The 15977-nt window shown below is 53.6% G+C and overlaps 1 protein-coding gene across 1 annotated transcript in view; it reads left to right on the plus strand.

Moving 5' to 3' along the window:
- robo2 (roundabout, axon guidance receptor, homolog 2 (Drosophila)) overlaps positions 1 to 15977 on the plus strand; it is a 356398-nt gene that overhangs the window by 277585 nt on the left and 62836 nt on the right. The window contains exons 4-6 of the mRNA XM_048980730.1: positions 11705 to 11862; positions 12560 to 12680; positions 13883 to 14021. Coding sequence (XP_048836687.1) covers positions 11705 to 11862; positions 12560 to 12680; positions 13883 to 14021 — 418 coding nt within the window. The remainder of the gene's footprint in view (positions 1 to 11704; positions 11863 to 12559; positions 12681 to 13882; positions 14022 to 15977) is intronic.

Consider the following 15977-nt stretch of genomic DNA (forward strand, 5'->3'; position numbering starts at 1 on the left):
TTACAGTGAAAGCATGGCAGCCAGTTATTATAGTGGGTTGCTAAGGGAAATAACAGCTGTAAAGCCCCCTCCCCTCTTTGCGGCACAGCAGTGCAGCAGCGCATCAGACCGCGCAGGATAAACCCATCTCCAGCGGAGAGCGTAATTAAAAGGGGGCTCTAGCTGTGGAGCGGCACCTTTCACACGCTGCCAACGGCACTGATGCTGCCGTTATTGCCAATCCAATTACGTCCACCGCTGTAAAAATGCGCGGAGATTACTTAAACGGGGGGGGGGGGGCATCAAGATAGCTCAGGCAGTCACGTGGGGCAGAGTCTGCAGCTGCACTGCGGGGGTGGGGTGCGAGTGAAGGGGGTGGGTTGCAGGTGCGAGTGGAGGTGGTGGGTGCCCCCTGTCCTGTCACATGACCGCCGTGCCCAAGGTGGTCATGTGTTTATCTGCTCATCATCTGCTCTGACTTTGAACAGAGAGACAGATTCTGCTGAGAAAAGCTGGTAACATCACATGTAAGGTTGAGAGATGTATTCCTTGAGTCACATTTCAGAAACAAAGCTAGAAAATTTGCAGGCATTGTGTAATCCAGACACTAGGGGGTGCTGGTCTGACTCGCTCCATCAGAGGAGCTGTAAGGAGTCCCTACAGCAGCCGGCAGGCCATCCTGTATCCTGTCCATGTACCAAGCCAGACGGGGTCAGGTAAGCGGCAGCTGTCAGCCAGCCCTGTGATCACAAAGACCAACATGGCACGGAGTCTGTCAGTGCGCAACTGGATGGAGGAATGCAGGGGGATGCTGCAGGATTCCGTTTGTTTGTATGTATATGTGGACGTGTAGAAAGAGGGGTGTAGATGGAGGAAGGGGGGGGGGTCATAGGGCATCAGCAAATGGTGGGGGGAAGCCAGAGACCTGACAGAGAGCAGCTCTGGAGGCTGGCAAGTCCTGTCTGTACCCACCCCTCCACTCAGCCTCGTTAACAAAACATACTCCTACACACACCGATGCTGGGAGACCCTTTGCCCCCCCCACCCCACCCCCCCATTGACCCAGACTTTGCATTGATCTGATCCATCCAACTCCATGCAGATTGGAGGCAGGGACGGAGTGGGGGCTGATTCTGCACCCCGCATAAGACCTTCGCTTTGTGGTAGTGGGACGACCTGGGGGGGTTCAGCACGCACAATGGGCTTTGACAGGCTAATTAGAGGGCTTGGCCGAGGCCTGCTTATCCTGTCGGAAGCAACATAGTCCGTACTGCCATGCCCCCTCCCGTTACCCCCGCAGTGTATCTCATCTACAGTGGTCTATCCCAGCGCCCCAAGCAGGTGCTCACATGTGAGGCTAACATGCGACAACAGGCTGCGTTTCTGCCCCTCCAAAGCACGCCAAAGACAGGGGAGGCCGTCACTAAAAGCTTTGGGTCGTTCTCCTTGATGGAGAAACTGTTTTCTCAACAAGTGCATCTTGAAAGAGCCGTTCTCACGTAAAGCTAATGGATTAGTCATGCTAAAGCTGGATGTGCGTCACCCACAGAGCTCTGGAACCACCCTAATTTTGTCCTTGGTGACGTGTCGCTCCACTCTGTCAGTGAGATTCCAGGGCTCCTTGTGGCCACCGAGCTGGTCTCAGATTGTGCCATTTCGTCTTGCAGAGCTAAACTCCACGTCTCCCTATCTCCAGCCTTGGCTCTTAAACCAACTGTAACCAGACTAAACCGAAGCCAGCCTGTAGGCCTTAGTTGCTCCGCCCCCCTCCAGCCTCAGTTATTACTTCCTGCCAAACCCATGCCGCATGTCCACAGGCGGTCATGGGAGTATGTTGCCGTGGCAACCATGGTCTCTTAGCTTGTGATCATCTTTGGGCGTCTCCACATGTCGACTGGGGGACAGATTCAGTGCAGAAGTCCATTCTGGCTTCAGGAAGCTTCAGTCACCTTGTGGGGGGGGGGGGGGGGGGGGGTGAGCAGTGGGGGGGCTTCATCCCGTAACAGCTTAAAGGTGCATGTACATCAAAACTTTGCAATTTCATTTCCCTCCGCAAGTGTATGAGCTGCAATTCAATGCTGCTTTTTCATTTGCTTGCTTGCAGCATAATGTCTGCCAAACTGATAAATAAAATGCAATGCTCAATTTAACATTGCTTTCCTTATTCCTTCCTGTTATAGCCCTGCCAAAATCCAAATAAAAAACACACAAATTGGAATTCTCCCCCTGCCTTCTTTTTACCTCTGTGTCTGCGCTCGTGCCAAATGGAAACCGAAAATGCAATCCTCACTTTGCGTCCGCTTTCTGACCTAATACTGTTTGACGGCGGATTTCTCATTTGCCGAGGGTGTGGTTTTTATCACTTTATAAGCTTGTGGTCAGAGCCTGCGAGGATGCTGGTGGGTTCAGATGCGACGTGACGTCCGAGTGCTCTGTTCACAATGTGCTGCTCAGACGCATGCAAGCTCAGATCGTAGTGCTAAAAACTGTGTATTACTGTATATTTTTAGCTGACAAGGGAAGGAAATAGAATTGCAAAACTTTCATTTGCATTTGGACTTCCAATTATGGCAGGAATGCCCTTCCGTGTCCCACTGGCATTTCTGAGAGGTAGCCCTCTCCCCCCATGCAGCCCCCAGAGAGCTTTGGCTGAGAGAGTGTGCCGCTGACCTCAAGGTGCATCGTTGCCTGCAGGCCTGGTGTAACTCTCATTATTTTCCATGAACCGGCTGTTTTAAAATGGAGGCACTAGGCAGGCATTTGGGGACAGCAGGCAGAGGTGTTAGGGCGCGCGGCGTGAGGCAGGGCGGGACGAGGCAGAGCCGGGCTGACTGGCACGCACATGCCGTTCCTTCATCGCCAGGCCCCGCCCCCTTCCCACCAGCCGCGAGCTCCGCTTTTAACCTCCTGTCGTGCTCAGTAATTTGGCAGGAAGTCAAGCGTGTCCTCGCCGTCTGTCCTTCCTCCCCATAAAGCACATGAGCAGGAGAGGCGGCCCCTCGAATCAGGGCCGGGAATGGGGGGGCATATTGTTTGTTTGCATTGTCTGACTGCAGGTTCAGGATGGACCCAGGGTGGGGAAAGCAGATCAGCCCCGCCTCACCCTTCCAACATCTGCTGGGCTGAAGGCAAGGAAATAAAAGAAGGCAGCAGACGAGGAGAACGGGTGCGAGTAGGGGGGCAGGGTGATGGTACGAGTAGGGGGGCAGGGTGAGGGTGCGAGTAGGGGGGCAGGGTGTAGGTGCGAGTTTAGAGGGGCAGGGTGTAGGTGCGAGTAGGGGGGCAGGGTAAGGGTACAAGTAGGGGGGCAGGGTGAGGGTGCGAGTAAGAGGGGCAGGGTGTAGGTGTGAGTAGGGGGGCAGGGTGAGGGTACGAGTAGGGGGCAGGGTGAGGGTGTGAGTAGGAGGACAGGGTGAGGGTACGAGTAGGGGGGCAGGGTGTGGGTGAGAGTGAGAGGAGCAGGGTGTAGGTGCGAGTAGGAGGGCAGAGTGTGGGTGCGAGTGAGGGCTGCAGGGTGTAGGTGCGAGTAGGAGGGCAGGGTGAGGGTGCGAGTAGGAGGACAGGGTGTAGGTGCTAGTAGGGGGGCAGGGTGAGGGTGCGAGTGAGAGGAGCAGGGTGTAGGTGCGAGTAGGAGGGCAGGGTGAGGGTGCGAGTAGGAGGACAGGGTGTAGGTGCGAGTAGGGGGACAGGGTGTAGGTGCAGGTGAAGGGGGCAGGGTGTAGGTGTGAGTGAAGGGGGCAGGGTGTAGGTGCGAGTGAGGGGGGCAGGGTGTAGGTGCGAGTAGGAGGGCAGGGTGAGGGTGCAAGTAGGAGGACAGGGTGTAGGTGCGAGTAGGAGGACAGGGTGTAGGTGCGAGTAGGAGGGCAGGGTGAGTGTGCGAGTAGGAGGACAGAGTGTAGGTGCGAGTAGGAGGGCAGGGTGTAGGTGCGAGTGAGGGGGGCAGGGTGTAGGTGCAAATAGGAGGGCAGGGTGAGGGTGCAAGTAGGAGGACAGGGTGAGGGTGCGAGTAGGAGGACAGGGTGTAGGTGCGAGTAGGGGGGCAGGGTGTGGGTGCGAATGAGAGGAGCAGGGTGTAGGTGCGAGTAGGAGGGCAGGGTGTAGGCACGAGTGAGGGGGGCAGGGTGTAGGTGCGAGTAGGAGGGCAGGGTGAGGGTGCAAGTAGGTGGACAGGGTGTAGGTGCGAGTAGGAGGACAGGGTGAGGGTGCGAGTAGGAGGACAGAGTGTAGGTGTGAGTAGGGGGGCAGGGTGTGGGTGCAAATGAGAGGAGCAGGGTGTAGGTACGAGTAGGAGGGCAGGGTGTAGGTGCGAGTGAGGGGGGCAGGGTGTAGGTGTGAGTAGGAGGGCAGGGTGTAGGTGCAAGTGAAGGGGGCAGGGTGTAGGTACGAGTGAGAGGAGCAGGGTGTAGGTGCGAGTAGGAGGACAGGGTGTAGATGCGAGTAGGGGGGCAGGGTGTAGGTGCAAGAGAAGGGGGCAGGGTGTAGGTGCGAGTGAGAGGAGCAGGGTGTAGGTGCGAGTAGGAGGGCAGGGTGAGGGTGCAATTGAGAGGGCAGGGTGTAGGTGCGAGTAGGGGGGCAGGGTGTAAGTGCAGGTGAAGGGGGCAGGGTGTAGGTGCGAGTGAGGGGGGCAGGGTGTAGGTGCGAGTAGGATGGCAGGGTGAGGGTGCGAGTAGGGGGGCAGGATATAGGTGCGAGTAGGGGGACAGGGTGTAGGTGCTAGTTAGGGGAGTAGGACAAGGGTGTGAGTGAGGGGGGGCAGAGTGTGGGTCTGAGCAAGAAGGGTGGGGTTAGGGTGCGAGTGTGGAGAGCCTGCCATCATTTTTGGGAGGCATCTTTAATTATAGGGCTTGTTAATTACGCAGCACTGCAGAAACAGTGGCTGCCATTATTATCATGCTAATGTATTCAATCTTAGTCACAATGAAATGATTAGAAAGCTGCCTTTCTTTCCACCTCTTTTAGGCATTTCTTGCTCTTCTTTTTCTTTTCTTTTCACCATATTACTGTAATGAAGGCATTACTTCTTCCGAGCGAATTTTAATGAGTTTTAAGCAACACTTTAATGAGCTATACATTACCATAAAGCAAGGATTAGGCTAAATTGAATTTGGGAAGTGCACTGTGCAGAGAGAGGTTCATTAAGAGTTAATTATATTGTTTCATGATGAGCGGTGCGGCACATGGCAATGGGCCTGATGCCTTGGACCACGCGGGTTGCTGTCATTAGGGCAGTTGGAAGGGTGAGGGGGTGGGTTACTCGTTAGGGCAAATTAGGGCCTTCACTTTCAAATGCGGATAGCTGTGTTAATGGCTGTTTGTTTTGACCTGCCTGCAGTGAGACAGTCATGGGCTTGAAAGGCAGTATCTTTGAGGATCTGATTGGTCACAGGAAATACCCACACACTTCTTCCTCTCGCCCCCCCTCCCCGCGTCTCCCAGCTGTGTTATTGCACCCGGCTTCACGAGCTGTCACCACTGTCACTGACTAGTTTAGACGGTGATGACACACAGTGGCATGCGGGCATTTAGAGAGACAGCTGGTGCTCGTATCCCACTCGTGTCAAATTGACATTTTTTATGAGATCCAGGCCTTGGGAGGCTCTGGCAGGAACTGCATAGGTATAAGTGGTGCTTTCATGTGATAACAGGGAGCTGGGCTGTGCTGCTTCTGCCCTGTGTGCTCTGCAATCCCAGTTATAATGCCCCACCCAGTGGGGGGCGCTATTGGAAGAAGAAGGTCACTTCCATTGAGAGGTGCGATCCTAGGCGGTATCATGGTGTCAATCCACATGGAAAAGGGTATTAGCCCATACCATCAACCACTCCTCTGTTCCCCAGGGTGAACTTTGTCCCCGCAGTAGCCATCGGAGTCGGTTTGAGTGTATGGTTGGGGGCCTCTAAGGAAAGGCATTCGGGGGGGTACGGAAGTGTGAGAGACTCAGTTGGCTGTGGGAGCCGGTGAGATCTAGTGCCCACTTGTTTCAGCATGGATTTCCACATTAGGCATCAAGCTTCGCCCGCATGGCTCTTTCAGGATCAGCGCCAACACCTGAGCAGGGTACAAAATAACATGCCAAAGGTCTCCTATTATGGTTAAAGTTAGGGCTGGGAAGGGCTTAAGGTTGTCATTTTGGGGTTAGAGTTTTCCCCATAGAAATGAATGGAGAGTCCCCACAAAGATTTAATTACAAACCTGTGTGTGTGTATGAGCCTGGGTGTATGTGTGCATGTGTGTGCAGCCCCTTTGTCTAGTGAAATGTTTGAAACTTGTGCAGTTTAGCGAGATTCACAAGCTGACAGCCCATCTGATCAGATGTCTGATGAATGGAAGGTCCCGATTTAGATAGGTACACCAACATATGTGTGTGTGTGTGTGACAGCCTAACTTGTTGAGATATCTGAATGCTGACTGCCTCGTGGGTATGTTTGATGCCCATGCCCCTGCCTTTGTGCTTTTTAGTTGGGAAAATGTACATGCAGGTAAACATGAAGCACCCCCTTGTCACAGTTTCGGGGAGCTCACTGGAAGCAGGAACAGCACATTCCATTGGGGAGCTCACTGTAAGCAGGAACAGCCCATTCCATTGGGGAGCTTGCTGGAGGCAGGAACAGCACATTCCATTGGGGAGTTCACTGGAAGCAGGAACAGCCCATTCCATTGGGGAGCTCACTGGAGGCAGGAATAGCACATTCCGCTAGGGAGCTCACTGGAAGCAGGAACAACCCATTCCATTGGGGAGTTCACTGGAAGCAGGAAAAGCCCATTCCATTGGGGAGCTCACTGGAGGCAGGAACAGCACATTCCGCTAGGGAGCTCACTGGAAGCAGGAACAGTCCATTCCATTGGGGAGTTCACTGGAAGCAGGAACAGCCCATTCCATTGGGGAGCTCACTGGAGGCAGGAACAGCACATTACGCTAGAGAGCTCACTGGAAGCAGGAACAGCCCATTCCATTGGGGAGTTCACTGGAAGCAGGAACAGCCCATTCCATTGGGGAGCTCACTGGAAGCTGAACAGCACATTCCATTCCATTCCAGGAACTTAACTCCCTGCGAATGCGAGTGTCCAATGTCTTCCTAGCTGCTGAATGAATAGAGGAGGTCCAGGTAATCAACCAGCACGTCGCCCCCCCCCCCCCCCCCCCCACCATCTCTCCGTTCCAAACCCCAGATTCACTAAAGGGAGGGGGATGATGTAGGGGAGGGGGGTTCAGGGGTACCGTGTGTCACCTTTCCACTGTTTTAAACCACAAGAAATAAACACCCCCCCCCCCAATTTAATATTGTACTGATATTGCTTTCTGTAGCCTGCAGGCATACTGACATATGTAGCCCTTCCCCGCAATTGGCAGGTTATGGGTGTGTAAATATATAAATGTTAATGTGAAAATACACCACTCCCCCCCCATCACCCCGGGAGGGGAGGCAGGCATGGAGGATGAGGAGCTGTGGATTTCGGGGTGAGGGGTTTGCAATTACCTGACCTCTGTCGTCTCGCTGAGCCTCTCGACGCCTAAGGGCCCTAAGGGCAGAGTGCCCTCACATGCTTAGCATATGCACATGGTAACAGACAAATGCCCTGCAAGGGCGCCCTCAACGGGCAGAATCGGCAGGCCTGTGTTAGAGACAGATCGGGAGTTGGGGGGCCCTGGTTAAAGTTCCAATGCTTATTTCCCCTCATCCCCCCCCAATCATATTATCTGTCCAAAACAACATGTTGGCCTCATGAAATCTGTTGCCCGACTCGGAGGGCGACCGGAGCCCCGCTGACCCCTGACCTATGGAGCTCCTGCTCACTGGCTGCTCCTGCCGTCTGTGCATATATCCGTGCCGCTGCCATCGTGCAGCCATGCGCATGCATTTTACCGCATGGCCAAGCTGCGTGACGTTTACTGTGTCAGGCAAAAGCATAGCTGGGCAACGCCATGGTGGCAAACGCATGGCGGGAAGGGTCTGCTCCAATGGCAGGGACACAACATGCACACACACACACACACACACCACATGCCCTCTGTCTCCCCATCATAACTCTGTCAGCCACCTGCCTCATGCAACATTCGCCCTTTTCCCAGGGTCCTCCATTCCTCCCGCTGTAATTAAACGTGCTTAGTCTTAATTAACGTATTTGTGCTGTTGCATTCTCTCTCTTTCATGTGTCGCTTTTTCATAAACGGTCCAAGTGCACACAGTTAGATGTAACCAAGTGAAGCAATTAGAGTAAATGCGAACCGGAATAATCACGTGTCTCCCAATCAAATGCCGACCATCGCCTCAGATCTAATTGCTGTCAACCTGCGGTAAGCGGCTGCGATTAAACCTCCTCCGCCCCTCCCCCATTTGCAGTGTTGTGCTTCCTGATTGTGGCAGGTGTCTGATTATTTTTTTTTGCTCTTTGCATCAAAACACAGACGACTATGGACAAGGTGCTTTACTGACCTGTTCATTTCCGTGCAATGTATATCGGAGAGAGAAAGGGAGAGAGAGAGATGGGGGAGAGAGAGAGAGAGAGAGAGAGACAGAGACGGGGGAGAGAGGGCGGTGGTCTTTGTGCACAGATGCACTTCCTGGTGCGTGGCTTTCATTGGAATTCATGTCACACGGTGTCCTGCTATGTGCTGCTCTGCCCGTAAGATAATTGGGCTGAAAGTGCCAGCACCCCTCCCCCGATTCAGCCCCCTCCCTTCCCCATTCTGTAAATAAATAGATACAGTAAGCAGGCAGTGCGGACCTCGCCGTAGCATCGTTCTGGGACCTGTTAGCCCGGTATAATCCTGGTCGTTACACTGCTGTGACTCTGCGCTGAGAGTTGTGCGGCAGGCCTAATTTACCACTCCTCAAATGCCCTTTACCTAACTCTTTCATGCGGCCAGGCTGAGAGGCCCCATGTCCCTGCCGTCGGCCCATCACGTCCTATCAAGCCGCCCAGGAATGTGGGCAGCTTCGCCATAAGCGCATCCTCATTGGCTGATCACTACCCATCGGCCCCTTCCTCTTCCCCATAGTGCCAGCGTGCTAATGAGCCCTATACAGAGAATAAGGAGGGGTTCGTGTCTGGGCCTTGTGCAGATCTGAAGCTTGACTGTGCCTCTTGATAATAACCGCGCTCTTTGAAAGTTCTAGTTTAAGCATGTGAGTGGAAGGAGGGGGTTTTCTTGAATGCTCAATCCACGCTGGCCTTATCCCGCTCTCAGAGAGTTACGGGGTCCCTTTCCAGACCATCCCGGCCCGCTGGCCTTATCCAGCATTCAGAGAGCTATGGGACCTTTTCCGACCATCCCGGCCTGCTCTCCTTCTCCCGCTCTCAGAGAGCTACGGGGTCCCTTTCCAGACCATCCCGGCCCGCTGTCCTTGTCCCGCTCTCAGAGAGCTACAGGGTCCCTTTCCAGACCATCCCGGCCCGCTGTCCTTGTCCCGCTCTCAGAGAGCTACGGGGTCCCTTTCCAGACCATCCCAGCCCACTGTCCTTGTCCCGCTCTCAGAGAGCTACGGGGTCCCTTTCCAGACCATCCCAGCCCGCTGTCCTTGTCCCGCTCTCAGAGAGCTACGGGGTCCCTTTCCAGACCATCCCAGCCCGCTGTCCTTGTTCTGCTCTCAGAGAGCTACGGGGTCCCTTTCCAGACCATCCCGGCCCGCTGTCCTTGTCCCGCTCTCAGAGAGCTACAAGGTCCCTTTCCAGACCATCCCGGCCCGCTGTCCTTGTCCCGCTCTCAGAGAGCTACAGGGTCCTTTTCCGACCATCCCGGCCCGCTGTCCTTGTCCCGCTCTCAGAGAGCTACGGGGTCCCTTTCCAGACCATCCCAGCCCGCTGTCCTTGTCCCACTCTCAGAGAGCTACGGGGTCCCTTTCCAGACCATCCCAGCCCGCTGTCCTTGTCCCGCTCTCAGAGAGCTACGGTGTCCCTTTCCAGACCATCCCAGCCAGCTGTCCTTGTCCCGCTCTCAGAGAGCTACAGGGTCCTTTTCCGACCATCCCGGCCCGCTGTCCTTGTCCCGCTCTCAGAGAGCTACGGGGTCCCTTTCCAGACCATCCCAGCCCGCTGTCCTTGTCCCGCTCTCAGAGAGCTACGGGGTCCCTTTCCAGACCATCCCAGCCCGCTGTCCTTGTCCCGCTCTCAGAGAGCTACGGGGTCCCTTTCCAGACCATCCCAGCCCGCTGTCCTTGTCCCGCTCTCAGAGAGCTACGGGGTCCCTTTCCAGACCATCCCGGCCCGCTGTCCTTGTCCCGCTCTCAGAGAGCTACAAGGTCCCTTTCCAGACCATCCCGGCCCGCTGTCCTTGTCCCGCTCTCAGAGAGCTACAGGGTCCTTTTCCGACCATCCCGGCCCGCTGTCCTTGTCCCGCTCTCAGAGAGCTACGGGGTCCCTTTCCAGACCATCCCAGCCCGCTGTCCTTGTCCCGCTCTCAGAGAGCTACGGGGTCCCTTTCCAGACAATCCCAGCCCGCTGTCCTTGTCCCGCTCTCAGAGAGCTACGGTGTCCCTTTCCAGACCATCCCAGCCAGCTGTCCTTGTCCCGCTCTCAGAGAGCTACAGGGTCCTTTTCCGACCATCCCGGCCCGCTGTCCTTGTCCCGCTCTCAGAGAGCTACGGGGTCCCTTTCCAGACCATCCCAGCCCGCTGTCCTTGTCCCGCTCTCAGAGAGCTACGGGGTCCCTTTCCAGACCATCCCAGCCCGCTGTCCTTGTCCCGCTCTCAGAGAGCTACGGGGTCCCTTTCCAGACCATCCCGGCCCGCTGTCCTTGTCCCGCTCTCAGAGAGCTATGGGACCTTTTCCGACCATCCCGGCCCGCTGTCCTTGTCCCGCTCTCAGAGAGCTATGGGGTCCCTTTCCCGACCATCTCGGCCCGCTGTCCTTGTCCCGTTCTCAGAGAGCTATGGGGTCCCTTTCCAGACCATCCCAGCCTGCTGTCCTTGTCCCGCTCTCAGAGAGCTACGGGGTCCCTTTCCCGACCATCCCGGCTCGCTGTCCTTGTCCCGCTCTCAGAGAGCTACAGGGTCCCTTTCCAGACCATCCCGTCCCACTGTCCTTGTCCCGCTCTCAGAGAGCTACGGGGTCCCTTTCCCGACCATCCCGGCCCGCTCTCTTTGTCCCGCTCTCAGAGAGCTACGGGGTCCCTTTCCCGACCATCCCGGCCCGCTCTCCTTGTCCCGCTCTCAGTGAGCTACGGGGTCCCTTTCCCGACCATCCCGGCCCGCTGTCCTTGTCCCGCTCTCAGAGAGCTATGGGACCTTTTCTGACCATCCCGGCCCGCTGTCCTTGTCCCGCTCTCAGAGAGCTATGGGACCTTTTCTGACCATCCCGGCCCGCTGTCCTTGTCCCGCTCTCAGAGAGCTACGGGGTCCCTTTCCCGACCATCCCGGCCCGCTGTCCTTGTCCCGCTCTCAGAGAGCTACGGAGTGCCTTTCCGGACCATCCCTCCTCTCAGGGCCTCTGTTTCCCATTAACATTAAGGATCTTATTGCCATTAATTTTGTTCACCTGTGACACACCCCGATAGTACGTGGTGCGGGAATGAGCCATTAACATATTCCCATCTCACATCCCACATAATTCTGGTCATTTTGTCGGTTTTATTAAAGTAATTCTAGAGGCAAATTCACTAGAATTTAAAAAGCATAAGTGGTATCATCACGCTCAGCAATAACATAAAGTGTATTATTATGGGCTGTGTGCTGAAGATCTCCTGATGGTCCCTGTGTTCCTCTCTCTCTCTTACTCTCTGTATCTCAGTGCTACGAGATGATTTCCGGCAGAATCCCACTGATGTGGTGGTGGGGGCCGGCGAGCCTGCCATCTTGGAGTGCCAGCCCCCCAGGGGGCACCCCGAACCCACCATCTACTGGAAGAAGGACAAGGTGCGGATTGATGACAGAGACGACAGGATAACGGTGGGTGATGCTCTTCCTCTTCTGTGGGCTCTAGGAGGCTGGGAGATAAAAACATCAGTTTTCCATAACATTATTATTGACTTTCTCTTGTTTACATAGTCGTCCTCTAGATCAGGGCTTCTCAGACTTTCTGATCCACAAGAGATTTATGTTCAAAGTCAGAGGTTCAGAATAATGTTCATAAACAAAACAGCATTTCATGAACATTAATGAATTAAGAATTGTTGTCCATATACACATTAATACACAATAATGGGAGCTTAAAATAAAGGCTAGTTTATCGCTCATTGATCGTTTTGACTCTGTCATTGGAGGAGAAATTATGACAAGTTTTGTGTGTGCAAAGTTTGGTGGTTCTGCATTTTATGTTGTACTTCAAACCATCAAGCCTTTTTACATAAACCATACTGATTCATAAGGTGCATTATCGCCTGGGTCCGGATTATCTTGCAGTTCAGTCCAGACTTTGAGAACCCTGATCTAAATCCGTACAGTCTGAGCCTTTTGTCCACCTCTGCAGCTGGAGTGGTTGTGAACTGGAGCGATTCATGTTAATATACCCAAGAGCACCAAAGCAGTTGACCTGCCAGGATTTATGCTGGAATCTTTGAGGGGCGAACTGCCCCTCCCTACCCCGACCAGAACCTCCTACTGCCTTATGGAGCTCTGTATAACTAATGGGTTGTGTGTCCCTCAGATCCGGGGAGGGAAGCTCATGATCTCCAACACGAGGAAGAGCGATGCCGGCATGTACATCTGCGTGGGCACCAACATGGTGGGCGAGAGGGACAGCGAGACGGCCCAACTCACTGTTTTTGGTAAGCTTGTTGGGTGGGTCTCAGAAGTGTGGTTTTCGGTTGTAAGGATGACGACTTGTGGCTTCCAGCCTTGCTGACGCTGGCCAAAATGGAACGAGGTGGTGGTTAACAGAGAATGACAGATTTTTCCCTGTAGTGCTTCAGAAAAGCCCTGGACTATCACTTGTCTCCAGAGAGTGACGTGGCCCTGTTGGTTTAACTCACATTTTAGCTGCTGTTTAAATTATACTTACTTGGCTTTGTTGTGAAATTTAGCTTACATTCCAAACACGAGGCACCCTCACTGCATACAGGAAATGAGCCTGTGTCTTTGGCATCGGAAAATTGCAGATAATTACCATCATTTTCTCACAATGGGTTTATTCAGAAACGTACACTTGTTTTGTCAGACTGGACAAGCTTCCCATCTGGGCTGGGGGCAGAAGATGACCTCAGATTAGAGGAGGTCTCTGTGCAGACAGTAAGCTGCCACCGATGCCTTGGCTATGCTGCCTGGCCACATGGGGGCCCCGTCCCGTGAACTGACCAATCAGTGCTGGGAGCACCGACTCTCCTGCTTATACAGACTTGTACATGCCTTGTGCTTTTGCTGTCACTGTATTAGTGGTATATTATCCTTGCTTCCCACACCTTTCTCCCAGTGCAATATTCCATAGGAAATTACAATTTGAACCAGTAGACCTTATCAGCTGGTCCCAAAAGCTGTGAAATGGCTCTCATGTTCATCAGTAGTAAATGTCATCACCTGATGAATAGCAATGTGAAATATCAAAGGATATCCGTACCAAAGTACAGGAAAATCCACTGCAAAATTGTAAAATTTATCAAGGGACAATCATGTAAAATTTCCAGCAATTTACAGAGAAACCTCCCTCCCTGGGTTGGCATCGCCCCCCCCCGCCTTCCCCCCCTCCCGCTGTGAGACCCTCCTCCACGCTTGGATCTAGCTACTCACATGATGGACACCGCAAAGCAATTGAAATTATGGGGATTGGGTCTGAACTCCGTATGCCTTTATCAGTGTCACACCAAAATGTTTGCGTATGGTCTCCATTATATCAATACTAAAGCAAATATTTCATTTGTAAACTGGTTTATTTGTACTGGGGAATGTACTGGACTGCAATGTAAGGGTCATGCCTCTTTCTCTGTGTGTGTCCTGCTACACGTAACTATCCTGTCCTTGACACCAACCCCCCCAGAGCGACCCACTTTCCTGCGGCGGCCCATCAACCAGGTGGTTCTGGAAGACGAGGTTGTGGAGTTCCGGTGTCAGGCGCAGGGTGACCCACAGCCAACTGTGCGCTGGAGGAAGGACGACATGGACGTGCCCCGCGGCAGGTGAGAGAGGCTGACCCACCCTATGCCTCCTCCCCATGCTGTCCCTCTATGACTCTTCCCCATGCTGTCCCTCTATGACTCCTCTCCACACTGTCCCTCTATAACTCCTCCCCACGCTGTCCTTTTATGACTCCTCTCCATGTTGTCCCTCTATAACTCCTTCCCACACTGTCCTTCTACATGTCCTCCCCACACAGTCCCTCTATGCCTCCTCCCCTTGCTGCCCCTCTGCACCTCCCCCCATGCTGTCGCTATATGCCTCCTCCCTATTCTGTCCCTCTATGCCTTCTCCCCTCGCTGCCTCCCTACGCCTCTTACCCAAGCCACGCCGCTGCATCCTTGGACCATTGCCGGCTGTGCTGGGTGTCAGCGGAGGCGGCTGGAGGTGCAAGGAGTCAGGCCACATAACAAAGATCTTATTGATGAGAACCGGGGAGGTGAGACTTGGTGGGGGCAGGGGCTGCTTAGAGTGGCACCCCGGCTTTCAGTGGCGCTTTGAATCCCCGTCATTCACATGACCTGTTCCTTCGGGGATAAACGTAGATGTCGGAAGTGAGAGTGTTATATAGCGCTCCTCCAAAACATGGCCTTACAGCTGATGAGCTGCAGGGCTTCTCAAGGGTAATCAATAGAAATCCAATTTCGGCATTTACCTTCATATAATAGCTAAAGTCCCACACACACAGACATGCACATGGACAGAAACCATTTCGCTCTCCTTTATTCTGAGCCCTGTGATATTGGATGTATGGCTGCCATTGTTTCTTGGGTGAACGGCTCCCATTAGACAGAAGGAGGCAACTGCACTATGCTGATCATGGCCGCATCTCCGTAAATATTTGTGAAGGTCAGAGCCGGGCGGCCGGGTGGCTCCTGCAGGGTCGGTGCTGGGGGGAGCGGCAGCTTGTTCGGCTCTGCTCTGGATTCGGCATGGGGAGCGACCTTCAGCTCCTGTCTACATTCACACATGCTTTATGTTGTGTGTGTGTGTGTGACTGTGTGCCTCTGTATATATTATATATGTGCACCTCTGGGTTGTGTGTCATGCCTCCTAGTTTATGAGATGCTTCTGCTCTGTAGGTGGTTCCTCGCAGTCATGTGACCGACTCCAGCTGCCAGAATAGTCTGGGTTCCTTCTTTATCACTCACAGAAACTTCCAAGGTTGTGTAATATTAGCCCGTTCGTTTGGTGTTATCCAAACCTGGGTCAAGCCAACAGCGACTTCACAATGACCTCGCCATGGTCGAGAAGCACGATGACACCCTGTTTGTTTCTGATAGGTTGGAGGTCAATGGGACCACAACACACACTGAGATAATGAACAAATATCCACACTGCTGCCTATCTAGCTGCTGTTGGTTGGTCTCATCCCCTCCTGGCCTCCTCCAATGAGTCTCCCTTATATTGTCTCCTGTTTCTCATGCAGTATTGGGATTTGTTGTATTTGCTGACTTGAAGGCTCTAGTTTAAGGAGATGGTCCATCTGTTCCTGCTGCTGTATCTGGGCTTGTCTGGGAAAACTGTAATTGGAAGCCAAAGAATGAGCCTTTGGAAAGGAATTAAGTGAAGACGTTTATGAATCCATTTGCATTCAGGTTGACAGTTGCCGCCATATGTATCAGGCCTTCTGAAGTTATAACTGAAAAGATAGGAAATGAAGAGGGAAGTAAGGAGAGAGGAAGAGTGAGGGGGTAAAGCGACTGTATCGTTATCTCAGTGGCACTAATGTCAGTGAGGCTGACGAGCGGCACTGTTTGTCTTAACCTTTATTTTCCGTAGTTTATGTCACATTTAAATGGAACAGTGACATGGAGGAATTATTCCGATCGCGCTGTTATCTGATAGCTGCCCGTGTCGTTTCCCCAAAGCCATTATGCGGCACACAGCCTGTATCTGTGTCTCCGGCTGATCTACAGTGTCCTGACATAAGACAGGCTGCAGTGGGGGGGTTGTGG

The sequence above is a fragment of the Brienomyrus brachyistius genome, chromosome 17 (genome assembly GCF_023856365.1).
Source record: "Brienomyrus brachyistius isolate T26 chromosome 17, BBRACH_0.4, whole genome shotgun sequence".
Taxonomy (NCBI): Eukaryota; Metazoa; Chordata; class Actinopteri; order Osteoglossiformes; family Mormyridae; genus Brienomyrus; species Brienomyrus brachyistius.